Here is a 14,339-nt window from a genome sequence, read left to right on the forward strand (position 1 = left end):
TGTAGTCATTGTTGGTTCACTGAACGTCCGCCGTACTGGTCCCATGAAGCCGGTGTCTGTTGAGCGGCAGGTGGAGGTGGGGGCAGAGAATCTGCGTTCGTACCTGTAAAATCTGGGTAAAAAGGGTTGTTAGGGGTGTACTGCGCGTCCCCTGTCCTCCACGGACAGTCTTTCTTGAAATGAGTGTATTCTCCACATTGGAAACAAGCTCTATCTCCCTGCCATGAATGTCTCATTTGTCCCCTTCCTCTCTGGTTTCCGGCTCTCAGTCCTCTTGGAAAACCTCTGCCCCTGCCTCGAAATCCTCTATTCGGTGGCTGGCCTCTTATTGCAAGAGCCAGCATGTCAAAATCCTCCTTCTTCTCCTTTTTTCTACTTTTCTCCTTATCCTTGTCCCACACAAAATCTGCTACCTCCAAAATCACCGTCACAGCCTGCCCCCCCCATCCGGGTCTGAAATTCAGAAAATAATCCCTCACCGCTGGTTGCGCTTGATGGACAAAATTAGCAATGAGGGTCGGATGATCCAGCACGTTTTCTGGGTTCAAATTAGTATAGCTACGTGCTCCCTCTAACAAGCGTGACCAGAATTTTCTGGGAGGTTCGCTGGCTTCTTGTTTGATCGCCATAAATTTAGCTTGGTTGGGGGGTTTCTGTGACATTCGCTCCAAATGCGTCAAAATCCTATCCCTATCGGTCTGCAGCTGAGCGCGGCGAGGCTGCGTCCAGTCTCCCGCTGCCCAAGCTGCAGCCGTTTGTGCTCGGTCCGACCAAGCTCTATTTGTTGCCGCTTCCGCAGCCCAAGCTGTCTCCAATGTCCACAACCTGCTCCGTTCTTCACCTGTCAGTACTCTTCTCAACAAATGCTCCACATCCGAATACGTCGGATTGTGGCTTTCAAACAACCTGCCTAACAGTTCTCTGATTCTCCTTGGCTGTTCCCCAAAAGTTCCAGCCATTCTACTCCATTCTTTTAGGTCCCATTCCAACCAACTTTTTAGTTCAACCACCTCAGTACGCTGGATACCCCCGTGGCCATCCACGTACGGCTGATCATGTACAAGCAAAGGCATCTCCAATGCTTCTGCCTCTTTTCTTTTCTTTTTTTCGCTTGCGCGTGTCCATGCCCCCTGAGGCCCCCTTCTCTTTCCCCTTTTCATCTGTCTCATCATCTGATACAAATGAAAAGGCCCCTTCCTCCGGATTGGGATCTCCGCCCCCGGGAGCTGGTAGCGGATCCGGAGCAGAGGGTATTATAGAACGATTCAAGACCGTTCTTTTACTTGACGTGTCGTCATTAAAATAATGAGGAGGGGGCTCCTCAATGGACAAAGTTCTCACTGCCATCAAGGTAAGACTATCCCATTTTTGCGACCCTATTTTCCATAGGAGCCAAAATTCCAATTGATCCGGGTGGGTATCCCCAATCCGTCTCCGCACTCCCAGTAGCGGAGCGGTTTCAAAGGACCCACCCCTCGGCCACCGTTCACCCGGCACCGACACTGCAGTCATCCGCGGCCACTCCTCCTCACAGAGCTCTATCATCTTTTTCTTTTTCAGGTCTCTCCTTCGCACTGGCAATTCCTCCTCTTGCCACAACATACACATGATTCCCAAAGGGCTGTCCTTTACCGGCACACTCCCTTTATTTCCCATGACGTGTGATAACGGGTTTTTCCTCAACTGTGCTTTATCCCCAAAGTGTCAAAGCCGCCCGCTTTTGTTGATAACCGAGAAAATTCTCTCGTGGCGCCTGTTATCAAATTAAGGGGTGCAATGGCAAAAAGGGGGTCCGCACAAGGGATCCCGGACGAGCCCCCAATTGTTAGGTCCAAACCCAACACGCAAGCCTCCCTGTCTACCCCAACTCGCTTATTACACCCGGGAAGAGTGCGGAGCTGAGTGCAAATGAACCCGCTATCAGAGAACAAGTAACACGAGACAAAAACCTTTGCAAAGGGGACCAAATACTTACAAGCCGAAGCAGGCCAGCATGGGAACCTTGTTTATTGGTATCATAAGGTTTATATAGGCTCACCCTGAAGTTTACAATATCGGGTTCACGTCATCAAATACAAAGAAAACAATTGCTAACTATCACAGCTTTGGGGCATATGTAAGGAGGTAAAGGGGTACCGGGGGAAGGACAAAGTGGAAACATCAAGACTATCTCTTAGACTCTATGTCTGCATATTTCGCATGTCCTTGAGATAAGCACTATGCAGGAGCAGACAAAGGTACTGTTGAGGGGAGGCCCAGCTGCAACCGGGCGCCCCTGTAAACTGGAGACAGACATGATAGTACATTGCTTACATATCAAAGGAGTATTACAAGCCAAGGATATGAGGGGCATTGGAATAGCGTTTGACATTTCTATGCAAGGCACATTAGTAGCAATAAGCAAGGCCATAAGCATAAATGTGATACAGAAATGCATAGTAGGGAAGTTTCCAGCTTAAACCGGCTTTTATTATGCGAGCCACTGGAATGTTGGTAAGGGTCAGGTCACCAGGAAATAAACCGACATTAAGTCAAATAAAGGCCACTTTGATTCTATGTCCCATAAAGCCCAAGCTGGTTTAGATAAGACAAGTGAACTATAGTTTTACAGACACTGGGGATTTCAATTTACCCCTAACATCATCATATAATGGAGTTTTGTATGTTATTTTCACTCATATATTCATTTTTATGCACGCTTTCCCCTCACATACACATTTTTGTAAATATCGTTTGGTTGGCAGACTGTGTTGCAAAATTCAAACAATGCCGTTTCTTGTAGGGACGTATTTGCCTCCACCCAAATTAGGAAAGGACTCGGGAAAGTTCGAGAAGTTGAGTGTGTGCCATGTGAGATCGCTTACCCAATCAAGTAGGGGTTTGAGCGGTGTTTATAAGGCTGCTCCTTTCCCTTGCGCGTGCCTTTTTCGCCTTGCAGCACCCTCCCTCCCTCCCTTGTCGGTATGGGCTTTGCTAGTCGCCTTCCTGGGGCTGAGTAGGAATTTTTTGGGGGGAATCCTTTTTTCAGAATCCCTTTCGTTTTGCCTACTCCATACTGCTCGGGTTTTAATTCAATTGGCTTGTCGGAAGGGTTGTGGTGTGTTTGCTTTGGCTGGCATGGAATTCGGGCAGGTGAGGAATATTGGGGTTAAATGGAGGCGGCTAAGGCATTGTGGTAAAGGACACGCCTTAGGGAACCATCCGGGCTCAATGTCTGGTGGGATCTGGGGAGTGTCCTCGTGGAACCGGCTTGCGCATCATGGTGAACGCCTGTACAGCGGGGCCATGGTTGGAACCACACCTGACTCCAATAGCAAGGAGGGAGAATTTTCCCACATCCTTGACTTTGGAGTTATCGCAAGAGGAGAATCATTTTTCTTCCAAAGGGGAGGGAGTATTCCCTCTCCGTTAGGTTAGCCTCACCTGCCCAAAGTAATTTAGATTTGGATAATTGGCAGAATTTAATCTGATTTAGTTTGTTATATTTTAATAAATATAACATCATCCCATTTTTGTGTCACGAGTCTTTATTGGTGTGGGGGCAAGTGCACCTTTGAAAAGATGGCTAGTTTTTTGGTTCCCATATTGTTTCAGAAAGTGCACATTTGATAGATCTGGCTTGAGTTGCGAACTGAATCAAATTTCTCGCCCATCCCTAGAAAGTGCATAGAGAGAAGTTTTCCTTCCTCTCCCATAATACAAGAAATCAGGAAGCTGAAGATTGGAAGACAGACAAAAGAAAGTACTTCTTAGCGCAGCACATAGTTAAACTGCGGCATTTTCTCCCACAATAAGATAGTGATGGCCACCAATTTGGATGGCTTTAGAAGAGGTGAATTCACGGAGGAGAAGGCTATCAAAGGCCACTGACCACGATGGCTGTGTTCTGCCTTCGCAGTCAGCGTGCTTCTGAATATCAGTAGCTGGAAACAGCAGTGGGGGAGATTGCTCTTGCGCTCAGATCCTGCTTGCTGGCTTCCCAAGGGCATCTGGTTGGCCACTGTGAGAACAGGATGGTGGACTAGATGGGCCATTGGCCTGGTCCAGCAGAGCTCTTCATATGTTCATCTCTACAGTGAGAGGCCAAGCCAACTGAATAAATCAGGTAGAATCTGACTACCTTGGCAAACAAATTATATTAGCAAAGCAGAGGCAGAAACAGCATGTTTAATATAAGTGGTTTTTGGAGTCATCAGGGTTTGGGTTTTTGCATACAGATGGTCCCCTCAAACTACAAAAGCAAGTTCCAGTTAGACACCTAGGAAGAATGTACAGAGACAAAACATTACCAATTTACCACCAAAGGTTACACCGTTGCTTCCTAGCATGAACGAAAGGGCTTACTTAATCGGCACAAGTTGCAAGTTACACAGGCAACGTGGCACGAATTGTAGACACTAGTAGGTCATTCCTGGCCCGCAAGCCCACTGGAACACTGTGTGACTCTCCAAGCCGGGGAGGGCCTTACTGAATGAAGGCATTTTGTACTGGAGGTGGTGTTATGTATTTTGGCGGAGCTCAGCTAGTCCCTTCCCAGCATCAAGTTCAGGCTATGGAAAAATGCATTGCTCCCACTCCAGTCTTCATACGTCTGTGAATTTTGGGCAAAAATCCCAGCTAGGTTTCAGCAGGCATTTTTAAGTCGCTGCAGCCTTTCATGCAATGCCCTTGATGGTTCCTGATTTGAAGGAAGGTTGCCTTCACTTCTGTGCCCTTTTCCTGCCACTTTAGAAAGAGGAAGACTTGCAAAACTGAGGGTGGCACATTTGGGACTGCAGATATCTCAGACTGAACTCTGGGCCAATTTGCATGCAGCACCATTGGTGCGTTACACTGTTGCTGAAGCACCTTAGCTGAGGTCCTTCCTAATACAGGAAGCTGCTTTATACCTGGTCATGAGGACTACATCAGACATTAGGATAGGTTGCACTGATGCATTTTGTTGTAATTATGTAATGTGTTTTGGTATTTTTTTGGATGGGATGTTTTTGGTTTGTTTTTCCTGATGTTAGTAATATTATTATTATTATTATTATTATTATATTTTTATTTGTTTATTTATATAAGGCATTTCTATACCACTTAATCATTAGCGTTTCTAAGCAGTGTACATAAAAATAAACCATAGAGAACAAATAAACAATAAAAATCATCATAAAACCAGGGGTGTAGTCGTCCAGAGACTCAGGGGGTCTTAGATCCCTTACTTTTTTGGGAGCAGGGTCTCTGTGTCTTTCGCACCCTATGAGCCAATCAGCATGAAAGGAGAGCTAACCACTGCGAAGAGTCTTCTAACATGCTACCTTGCCCTTTCCTGCTGATTTGGAGCCAATCAGAGTGAAAGGAGGTGAGTCAGCCACTGAAAAGACTGCTCTCAGAGGCTAACACTCTCCCCTTCCATGCTTATTGGCTCCTAGGGATGTCTGCGTTAACAAGGATCTCATTCTCAACCCAGCAAAAAAATAAAAATGGGAGAGGGCGTGGCTGTGACTGTCATGACCTTGCACTTCTGAATTTGCCACTTTACTGCATAAAACTGAATATACACCTGAACACTACTGTATTGTATTTTAATTTTACGCCGCCTTGGGGGGGGGTGGCTTTCTTAAAGGCAGCATAAAAAGACTTTAAATAAAAATAAATTCCGCATATTGCATCAGACAATTGGTCTATCTGGCTCAGTAAATGTCTACACCAGCAGTGCGGGACCTGTGACCCTCTAGATGTTGTTGGGGCACAGGCAATGGCAAGGGACGGTGGGAGTTGTAGTCCAACACATATAGAGATCCAGAGAGGACTGACAGCAGCTCTCCAAGGTTTCAGACAGGAGTCTTTTCCCCACGCCTACATGGATAAGTCAGAGACTGAACCTGAGACTCCACTACTGGACTAAAATGTGAACATTTGCTGCCCAGTTAATCAGAGGCACTTTTTTAGCTCATAAAAGCATTGCATTTGATTAATAAAGAGTAATTAATAGACAGCATGTTGCAGCCATAAATCCCTTGTAGTGCATTAGGCAGCCAAGTCATTGCTATGAGAAATCGTGTCTCCCGTGAGAAGATCAGTCTGAACCTCTGTGAAGAACCACACCGGGTGTACTTGTTGCACCAGGCAGTGTTGATGTGTGTGCTCTTCAGAATTGCTGTTCTTTTTATATATAGCTTTGGGAGGAACCTCAGGCATTACAAAGACATGGCTACGTGGAGTGTTGTTTTGGGGGGGTGTTGTTGTTGTTTTGAGGGACGGGGATGATTCCTGCTGTATATTTTATTCCCAAAACTGAGGGTTTAGGAGGAAGAGCTTGAAAAGCTCAGGATTGTTCTTCATCTTTGGGTCCCCAGATGTTGTTGGGGTACAACTCCCATCACCCCTTGCCATTTTCTAACCTGGCTGGGGATGATGGGAGTTGCACTCCAGCAACGCACAGGGGACCCAAGGCAGGGCCATAGCACAGCAGCAGAGCAAGTGCTTTTGCACGCAGAAGGTCCCCAGTTCATTCCCCAGCGTCTCCGGGTAGGGCTGGGAGAGACCCCCTCCAAAACTCTGGAGAGCCACTGCCGGTCAGTGTAGACAACACTGAGCTAGATGTACCAATGGGTCTGACTCAACCTAAGGCAGCGTCCTCCGTTCCTAAAAACACTGATCTACCCAAACTGGTAGCGGCTGCCCAGGATTGCTGGCAGAGATCTTGCCAGGCCTTTGCTGGAGCCCTCTGCACATCCCCTCCCTGTGATTCCAGGTGGGGGCTGTGTCAGGATTCCTTTCCAGCATGCAAGACAGTGGGGAGTTTTTCATCCAGAGTTTTGTCAGTCCTAGCGAAATCCATGCCATCTTCCCCATGAGATGGGCAGGAGATGCCAGGACACTTGGCCTACATTGACCCCCTTTAAATGGTGGGGTTTTAGCAGTATATTGTCACTGTTGATAGAGGCTTTGTTCCCCATCCACCCCCTGGTGCTCTAGCCCGAGAAGAAGGCACTTCTGCTCATCAAGGAAGCCTCCGTTTGCTGTTCATTCCGCCCTCCCATCCCCCTAAATCCTGTTAAATCCTGATCCGGAAGGGCCTTGGGACCAGCTTTTCTAAGAAGGAAAACCTCCATTCTGAGCATAGGAAATTGCCTTAAACCGAGTCAGACCCGATGGTCAGTCTAACTCAGTATTGTCCACACTGACTGGCAGCAGCTCTCCAGGATTTCAAATGGGGTTCTCTCCCAATCTTATCTGGAAATGCCTAGGATTAGACCTGGGACCTTCTATAGGCAAAGGAGGTGCTCTACCTGACATCCTGCCTGCAACCCTGGAGAGCCACTGCCAGTCAGTGTAGACGATACTGTGCTAGAGGGACCAATGGTCTGACTCAGTATAAGGCACCTTCCTAAGTTCCTACTCTGACTGGCAGCGGCTCTCCAGGTTCTCAAACAAAGAAGGGTCTTCAAGGCAAGCAAGTGAGCAAGGGCGGTAGCTCAGTGGTAGAGCGTCTGCTTTGCATGCAGAAGGTCCCAGGTTCAATCCCTGGCATCTCCAGGTAGGGCTGGGAGAGACCTGTGCCTTAAACCCCAGACAGCTGCTACCAGTCAGTGTAGGCAATACTGAGCTAGATAAACCAATGGACAGACTCAGTATAAGGCAGCCTCCTATGTTCCTATTCTGCAAGCAGCACACCCCCACAAGTCAGAGGCAACGAGGGGTACAGTTGGCTGGTTTCAAACCCTTTTCTCCGTTGGGTAGCTTAACCTATGTCAGAAGGGAATGTCCCCTCCCTGAAACCCTACCAGTCAGTGTAGACAGTACTGAGCTAGACAGACCAACGGTCAGACTCGGTGTAAAGGCAGCTGCCAACATTCTTATGTTCCTGTGTTCCAGTGCAGATCCAGCAAACTTGGAGTAGCGTGCTCTGAACTACTAGGCTCGGCCTTTTTCCATTACCTGACTTCTACAAAACACTTTTGAACGGCAGCCCTGAACAGAGTGTGTTATGGATGGACGAATGGGTCAATTTCGGTTCTCTCTCTTTCTCATTTCTCCGGTTTTCAAATTCAGTTCTCCACACTTTTGCAGCAATTTGTGAATTTTTTTAAAAATCCTCATTAAAATTCTTCTGCATTTCAGTGCCCATTTCTCCTGATAAACACATATTTGTATGCAGTTTTGACTAATGCAGATGTTTTTGCAAGCAACCTCTTCAAGTGTAATGCATTTTTGCATGTTATTTTCATGAATATATTCATTTTGTGCACACTTTCCGCTAATATATGTATTTGTGTGAACATTGCTTCGTTGGAGAACTGAATGCAAAATTTAGATAAGTGCCACTTTTGAAAGATGGCTGTGTTTTGGTTCTCATATTGTTTCAGAAAGTGCAAATTTGATAGATTCACCTTTAAATGCAAACTGAATCAAATTTCTCCTCATCCCAAGTTAACAGTAATTTAATCTGATGTGAAGTATCCCACAGGAACGGTAATAACATTATGAATGTAAAACTTTGGATTTGGTGGTTTGTTTCTGTTTCCGCAAAACCTATATCTTATTTTATTCTACTTTATGTTTTTGGACAATATATTTTATGCTGTTTCTGAATGCTTTTTATGCTGTGGTCATTGGCCATAATGAGGAAAGATTGATTGGTTGCTTGCTTGCTTTGTTTTCCAGAAGAAGCCATGAGGTTGCACGGGGGACCACCAAAGAACGCCTACATGGAACAGAGCTTCCAAGGTCTGAACCCTGTTCTGAATATCCCCATCAATGCTGCGCAGGTGGATCAGGCAAAGAAAAGTGCAGCCCTCACAGGCACAAAACTGGAGAACTGGGTGGACATGTTGGTGGGAGGCATGTGGTCAACTGTAGATATCTGCAGCGTGGGCCCAACCTCCTGTCCAGTCATGCAAGTCTGCAGCCAGACGTCTTGGAGTTCACTCAGTCCAGATCCAAAATCTGAGTTGGGCCCTGTTAAACCTGACGGCCGTTTGAGGTAGCACCAGGTATACCTCCTTCATTGGCTTTAAAAGGGAATTTAACTTTGTGTTCTTGTGACTTGGGGAGGATTTCCATCTGTATTTCCACACTTAAATTGGTTGCAAAGTGGATTCACTGTAAAGCTGCCTCCAAGAAAATGTACACATTCATTTTTCTGCAGGTCCCAAAAGCTGGTTTGAGGATCTCCAGCTATTTCTTCAGGGGACGGCCATTGATGGGTTTTGGACAGGTCGGGGAGAGAGAAAGCAGCTTTAGAACATGTCTTATGTTTCTGGCAGAAATGTAGCATCAAGACTACAGAGGGTTTTTTTAAAAAAAAAACTCAATCTGAGCTGTTGGCTATTTTATCACACATACAAACTTGCACAGCTGCTGGCTGTTTCCACAAAAGGAGTGGTGTTTGTGAAATGAATAGCAAAATGGGTGCCAGTCCCAACTGCTGAAATTGCCATCGCTTTCCATGCCATTGCTTTGCAAGGCATTCTCAGAGAAGCCTAGCAAAAGGGTAGCTGTTACCACTATGCCAAGCCAACTCTCCATTGGCGGGGATTCCCATTTTCACATACACCCCAACAGAACTTTTATTATTTATTTATTTATTTATTTAAGCCTGAACTCAGCCCACCGATATTCACAAGGGTTCAATAGTTGCCATTCCAGATTACAAAACAATTGCACAGAGTCCCACTGGGAGGACCGCCCACCCTCAGAAATAAAAAATGGTGGGAGATAGTAGTGCTAGCAGGGAAAGTGGTCAGCTTCAACCAGCCTGTGCTCAGTGCTCAATTTACAGAGGAAGGAGAGAACTGCCCTCCTTATCTTTTATGATCCCGCCCTTCTGGGTGTACAGTTGGCAGAGCACATGCTTTGAGTGAAGAAGGCCCCATGTTTAATCCTCATCATCTCCAGTTAAAAAGAGAGTAGATAGCAGGCGATGGGTCAGGATTCTCTTTGTCTAAGACACTGGAGAGCTGTTGCCAGTCAGAGCAGACAGTCCTGGCTCGGCATAACGCCATTTCCTATGTACTGTTTTCAAAAGGCTACAGGAGGAGTCCCAGTTTGCCTAAAATTGGAGGGAGGTTCATGCAGTTCATGAAAGGGCCTCCCTCCTTTCCTGTTGTTTGGGTTTGACCATTACCTGTGTGGCACTTTCAATCTCCCTCTGGTTTGTCCACCCATTCAACAGTTGACCCAGTCCTAACACACACACCTGCTACCATCACATCTTAGTACAGCCCTTTGTAAACAATGGTGGCTGGTGCCCATTGGGACCGGTAGGGTGGAAGGCAGGGAGCCCAACACTAGGGGGAGCCAGAGCCAATGACAGGCAGAGCCAGCCCGTTCTAGTTTTGTCCCTGCCCTCCTATTCCCTGCTGAGTTCTACAAGGGGGGCACTGAAGACTGAGGAGGAAGAGGAGGAGGCTGACAGACTCCCTGGGCATGGTGTTGGGGGAGCCAAGACTGATTGCAGCGCTCCATTTGTCCTAACAGACCAGTCTGGAAAGCTGGGGCAAATGGTACTTTGGGCCTCATGTTAAAAGCAGTTCTTCCATATGAGGGAGACCAGTGACCCCTTGAGTGCATTTATGCATCAAATCTTTGACAATTCAGCAGGCATTGAGTCTTTTATATATACATTTTGGAATCATTTGGTCTTCAGGCTGCAAAACACTGGGAGGGGGAGCACAGATTCTATTAAAATTTAAATGGCATCTTAGTACATAATTTCTAGCTAACCTCTATGGCATAAGTTGTGCAATATATGTGTGTGCGTGTGTGTAAAAATGGCCAATTAATTTAACATTTTAAAAGTTTCTCTCTCTCTCCCCTGCCCCTTCCCAATTTTTAAGACTCTTATAGGACAATCCTGTGCACACTTGCCTGGGAGTAAGGCTCTGTTCTTCAACCTTGAGTCCCTGGGTGTTGTTGGACTACAACTCCCATCATCCTTGGCCATTGGTTAAACTGGCTGGGGTTGATGGGAGTTTTAGTCTGACAACATCTAAGGACTCAAGGTTGAAGAACACTGGACGAAGGGCACTTCCAGACGGTTGCTATTTTCAGGTGGCATTCAGTTGCATACCGGCAAATTCAGGTTGCACTGTTATAGTTGCTTGAGAAGTCTTGCACAACAAACCCGCTTCCCCGAAAGATCATTTGGGGGGGTGCAATAAGGAGCATGATGCAAAAATGCATTGGAGTGTGTGGGATAAGCCCTGATTTAAGGCAACCTCATCTAACCTTCCCACAAAAAAACTGGAATGAATGCCCATGAAATGGCCAACGTCGTCTGATCTCCCAGCCAACGTATCAGAACGAATGCTCAATAAACAGGTGATCTGGAGGCACCCAAAGCCCCATTCAACTTAGCGGGGCTTACTTCTGAGTAGACACGCATAGACTTGTGCTGTTCTTCAGCTGTAAGCCCATGTGTCGGAGGGGCTGACAGCACAAACACGTCGCAAGAAACGGCTGAATTCCCTTTTAAAGCGACTGCTGCAATGGTGATTGTTTTTTTTAAAAAAAAAACCCAACCCAACAACCTGAGATTCCAACGGCTTTCGCTAATGTTTTCTCTCACCACCCCGTTTGGTTTAAAGCTACTACAGTTTGCTTTAGACTTTGAAATTGCAGTGTCAGCTGTGCTGGCATGAAGGCAGAGCATTTACAGTGTTTAGCTGGCGACAAAGGAGGCTGCATAGGAGGGCAATTTTAGGTATTTATTTGTATTTTTAGTCAATGACTAATTAGTAGGTGCTGCTTATGCAGCTTGGAGATTATCTTATCTTACTAACAAAAGCTGCCTTTATTAAGAAAAGGCCTTTTCAAAAAGAAAAAAGAAATCTAATTTCTCTCCCCCGACTCTCTTTTTCTTTCTGTTGCCTTGATAAGAATTCTGACTCCAAACAAAATTTGCTAGAGGTTCCAATTGCTCAAAAAGAGAGGGAGGGGAACCTTTTCCATCAGAAATGTCCAGTCGGGTATAGCAGCTCGTCTTTTCAGTAAATCCATCCATAGCTATTAGAAACCAAGTGATGTCCTAGTAAACCATGCCTATCTAGGTCAGGGACTGAGGACTCTATGGCCCAGGGGTTGCTAGACTGTAACTCCCATCATCCCTACCCATTGGCCATGCTGGCTAAGGTTGATGGGAGTTGGAGTCAAACAATATCTGGAGGGCCACAGGTTTCCCCGTCCCTGGCTTAGGTGCTTTCATAAGTTGACCTCTCTCCTTCTGCTGCAGAACTATCTCGATTCCTGCCCGGAGGCCAGCATTCTCATGCCTGAGGCAGGAACAATCCAGCATTCCATCATGCAAGAGAAGCTTTTGGGCTGGTTCCTGCATGCATGGTCATCACTCAATGAGTTTCATCTGAGTGGTCTTCCTCAAAAATGATTATGTTGAGTTCATATGAAGGAAGGGGTGATCCGCTACCCTTAACCAAATGCAACTTGAAAAAAACAAAGTTAAAGCACTTATATATAATTATAAATTACATAAACATTGGTTTTTAATTTTCCACAGTGGGATAAAATAGTGCTTTCCTTATTCATACTACTTATTTTATTCTGTGGAAAATTAAAATTCAATGCTTATATCATTTATATATTTAGGTATGTTGTACCTTAACTCTGTTCTTGCTGAGTTGATGTGAGCCATCGGTGTTTGACCGGCAACAGCTGTTTCACATGTTCATTGAGCTGTGAACGATGCTTGCGTAGGCCTGCCCAAGCCAGGATTCTGTTAATCCTCTCCTTGAGCTTGATTCAGATCAAGGCAGCTTCCTAAACCTATGGTGCAGATCACTCAGCATACACCACTCCTCGTAGCTGCCCCTGTCAGCCACATGAATCTTCTTAAGCTGAATTCCCTGGTTATGTGGACTGTGGAGACAGATACACTGGATGGCTTTGCTAGCAGAGCAGTGAAGCCCTACAAGGGAATTCCCAAAAGCTCCAGCTGCAGGCTATAGTGCAGAATAAACAGCGAAGTAACTGCTAAGACCACCGCTCTGCTTCTCTGCAATACCCATGCATTTTAGCCTGTCAGTACCCTGAAGATGCAGCTCTTTGCACACTTATATGAAATGAGATCTGCGGGCTTATGGGCCCATAACCATGTGCAGAATCAGAGCCAAATTCTTTAGGCCATTCCAGATTAGGGTTGCCAGGTCCATGGCCTGAGATTGATCCTGTATCTTTAGGAGAAGAGAAGGTCAGCAAAGTGCAGGTGTTCTTTCAACTCTGTAATGGGAAAAACCACAAGGTGGAATTCTCCCTCCCCCCTCTACAACTTTTAAATATACAGAAGACCTCTTGGAGGCTGGGCCTAGCAACCAAGAGGTCTTCTGTATCTTTAAAAGTTGTGCAGGGGAAGGGAGAATTCCACCTTGTGTTTTTTCCCATTACAGAGTTGCAGGAACACCTGCACTTGGCTGACTTTCTGTTGTCCTAAAGATACAGGATCAGTCTCAGGCCATGGACCTGGCAACCCTATTCCAGATGACCCAGTGTCACACATCTTCCCATAGGCCCCCCCACTACAACACTTCCACATCCCATTGAACTCATGCAAGGAAACATTACTTGTTGTTCCTGTTCAAGGGCTGCCAGGAAAAGTGCCGAGATACGGCTCCGCAGTGTAAATTATTAGGGAGCTGTAGAGTCCTTCTGCAGTATGAAATCAACCTTATTCTCCTCTCTCTTTTCCCCCTCTGCTGATTCCTGTCGCTTCAAAGGTGGCCCTTTGCACTTCTTTCCGAAGCATTAAAACAAATGGATTTCCAGCTGAGTATCATGGTAGCAGTTTGCCTTGTTTGTTTTTCTTGACACATTTGTGTGTTGTTAATCAGAGAGGGACCTGTGGCTCCCCAGATATTGCTGGACTGCAAGTCCCATAATTTCCTGACCATGGAAGACCCCCTCCATCCTTGCTATTTTCCCCCAATACTGTTTTCATTCCGTCACTTCCCTGTCCTCCCCCCCCCAATTGCTTTTGCCTTGGTTACCTTCTTTTGCTACCAAAGGTACTACCTCAATAATATTTGCAAATGTGTTTACCTGAAAAAAACAAGAGGGAGGGGAGAGAGAAAAATCTCTTCTGAGCTGAATGTACAATCTATGCAAATTCTTTCTCTGCCACCATCCGCACCAGCCCTTTAAAGCTGTATCATGCCTCTTTAAGCAGTCGTGGCTTGTATGTTATGGGTGCTGAGAGGTGTTAGGAGACCCCTATTCCCCTCACAGAACTTGAGTTGTGGGCACACCAATCACTTCAAAAGCAGGAAGAATGGTTTTTCTAGCTGCAGTTTGAAGTTGCTCAGCCCTTGGCTGGCAACACCTCCCTAGCCCTCTCCTGA

The 14,339-nt window shown here is 46.1% G+C and overlaps 1 protein-coding gene and 1 non-coding gene across 3 annotated transcripts in view; both read left to right on the forward strand.

Moving 5' to 3' along the window:
* XYLT1 (xylosyltransferase 1) overlaps window positions 1-13,214 on the forward strand; it is a 305,563-nt gene extending 292,349 nt beyond the window's left edge. For both annotated transcript variants that reach the window (XM_061599478.1, XM_061599477.1), the window contains exon 12: window positions 8,656-13,214. In XM_061599478.1, the coding sequence (XP_061455462.1) occupies window positions 8,656-8,978 (323 nt within the window). In that variant the 3' untranslated portion in view covers window positions 8,979-13,214. The remainder of the gene's footprint in view (window positions 1-8,655) is intronic.
* Window positions 7,459-7,527, forward strand: TRNAA-UGC (transfer RNA alanine (anticodon UGC)). The gene has a single exon. It is a non-coding gene; the product is annotated as a tRNA-Ala (tRNA).
* Window positions 13,215-14,339: the final 1,125 nt, after the last annotated feature.

This window comes from Rhineura floridana, chromosome 17, assembly GCF_030035675.1.
Source record: "Rhineura floridana isolate rRhiFlo1 chromosome 17, rRhiFlo1.hap2, whole genome shotgun sequence".
In the NCBI taxonomy this organism is placed as follows: Eukaryota; Metazoa; Chordata; class Lepidosauria; order Squamata; family Rhineuridae; genus Rhineura; species Rhineura floridana.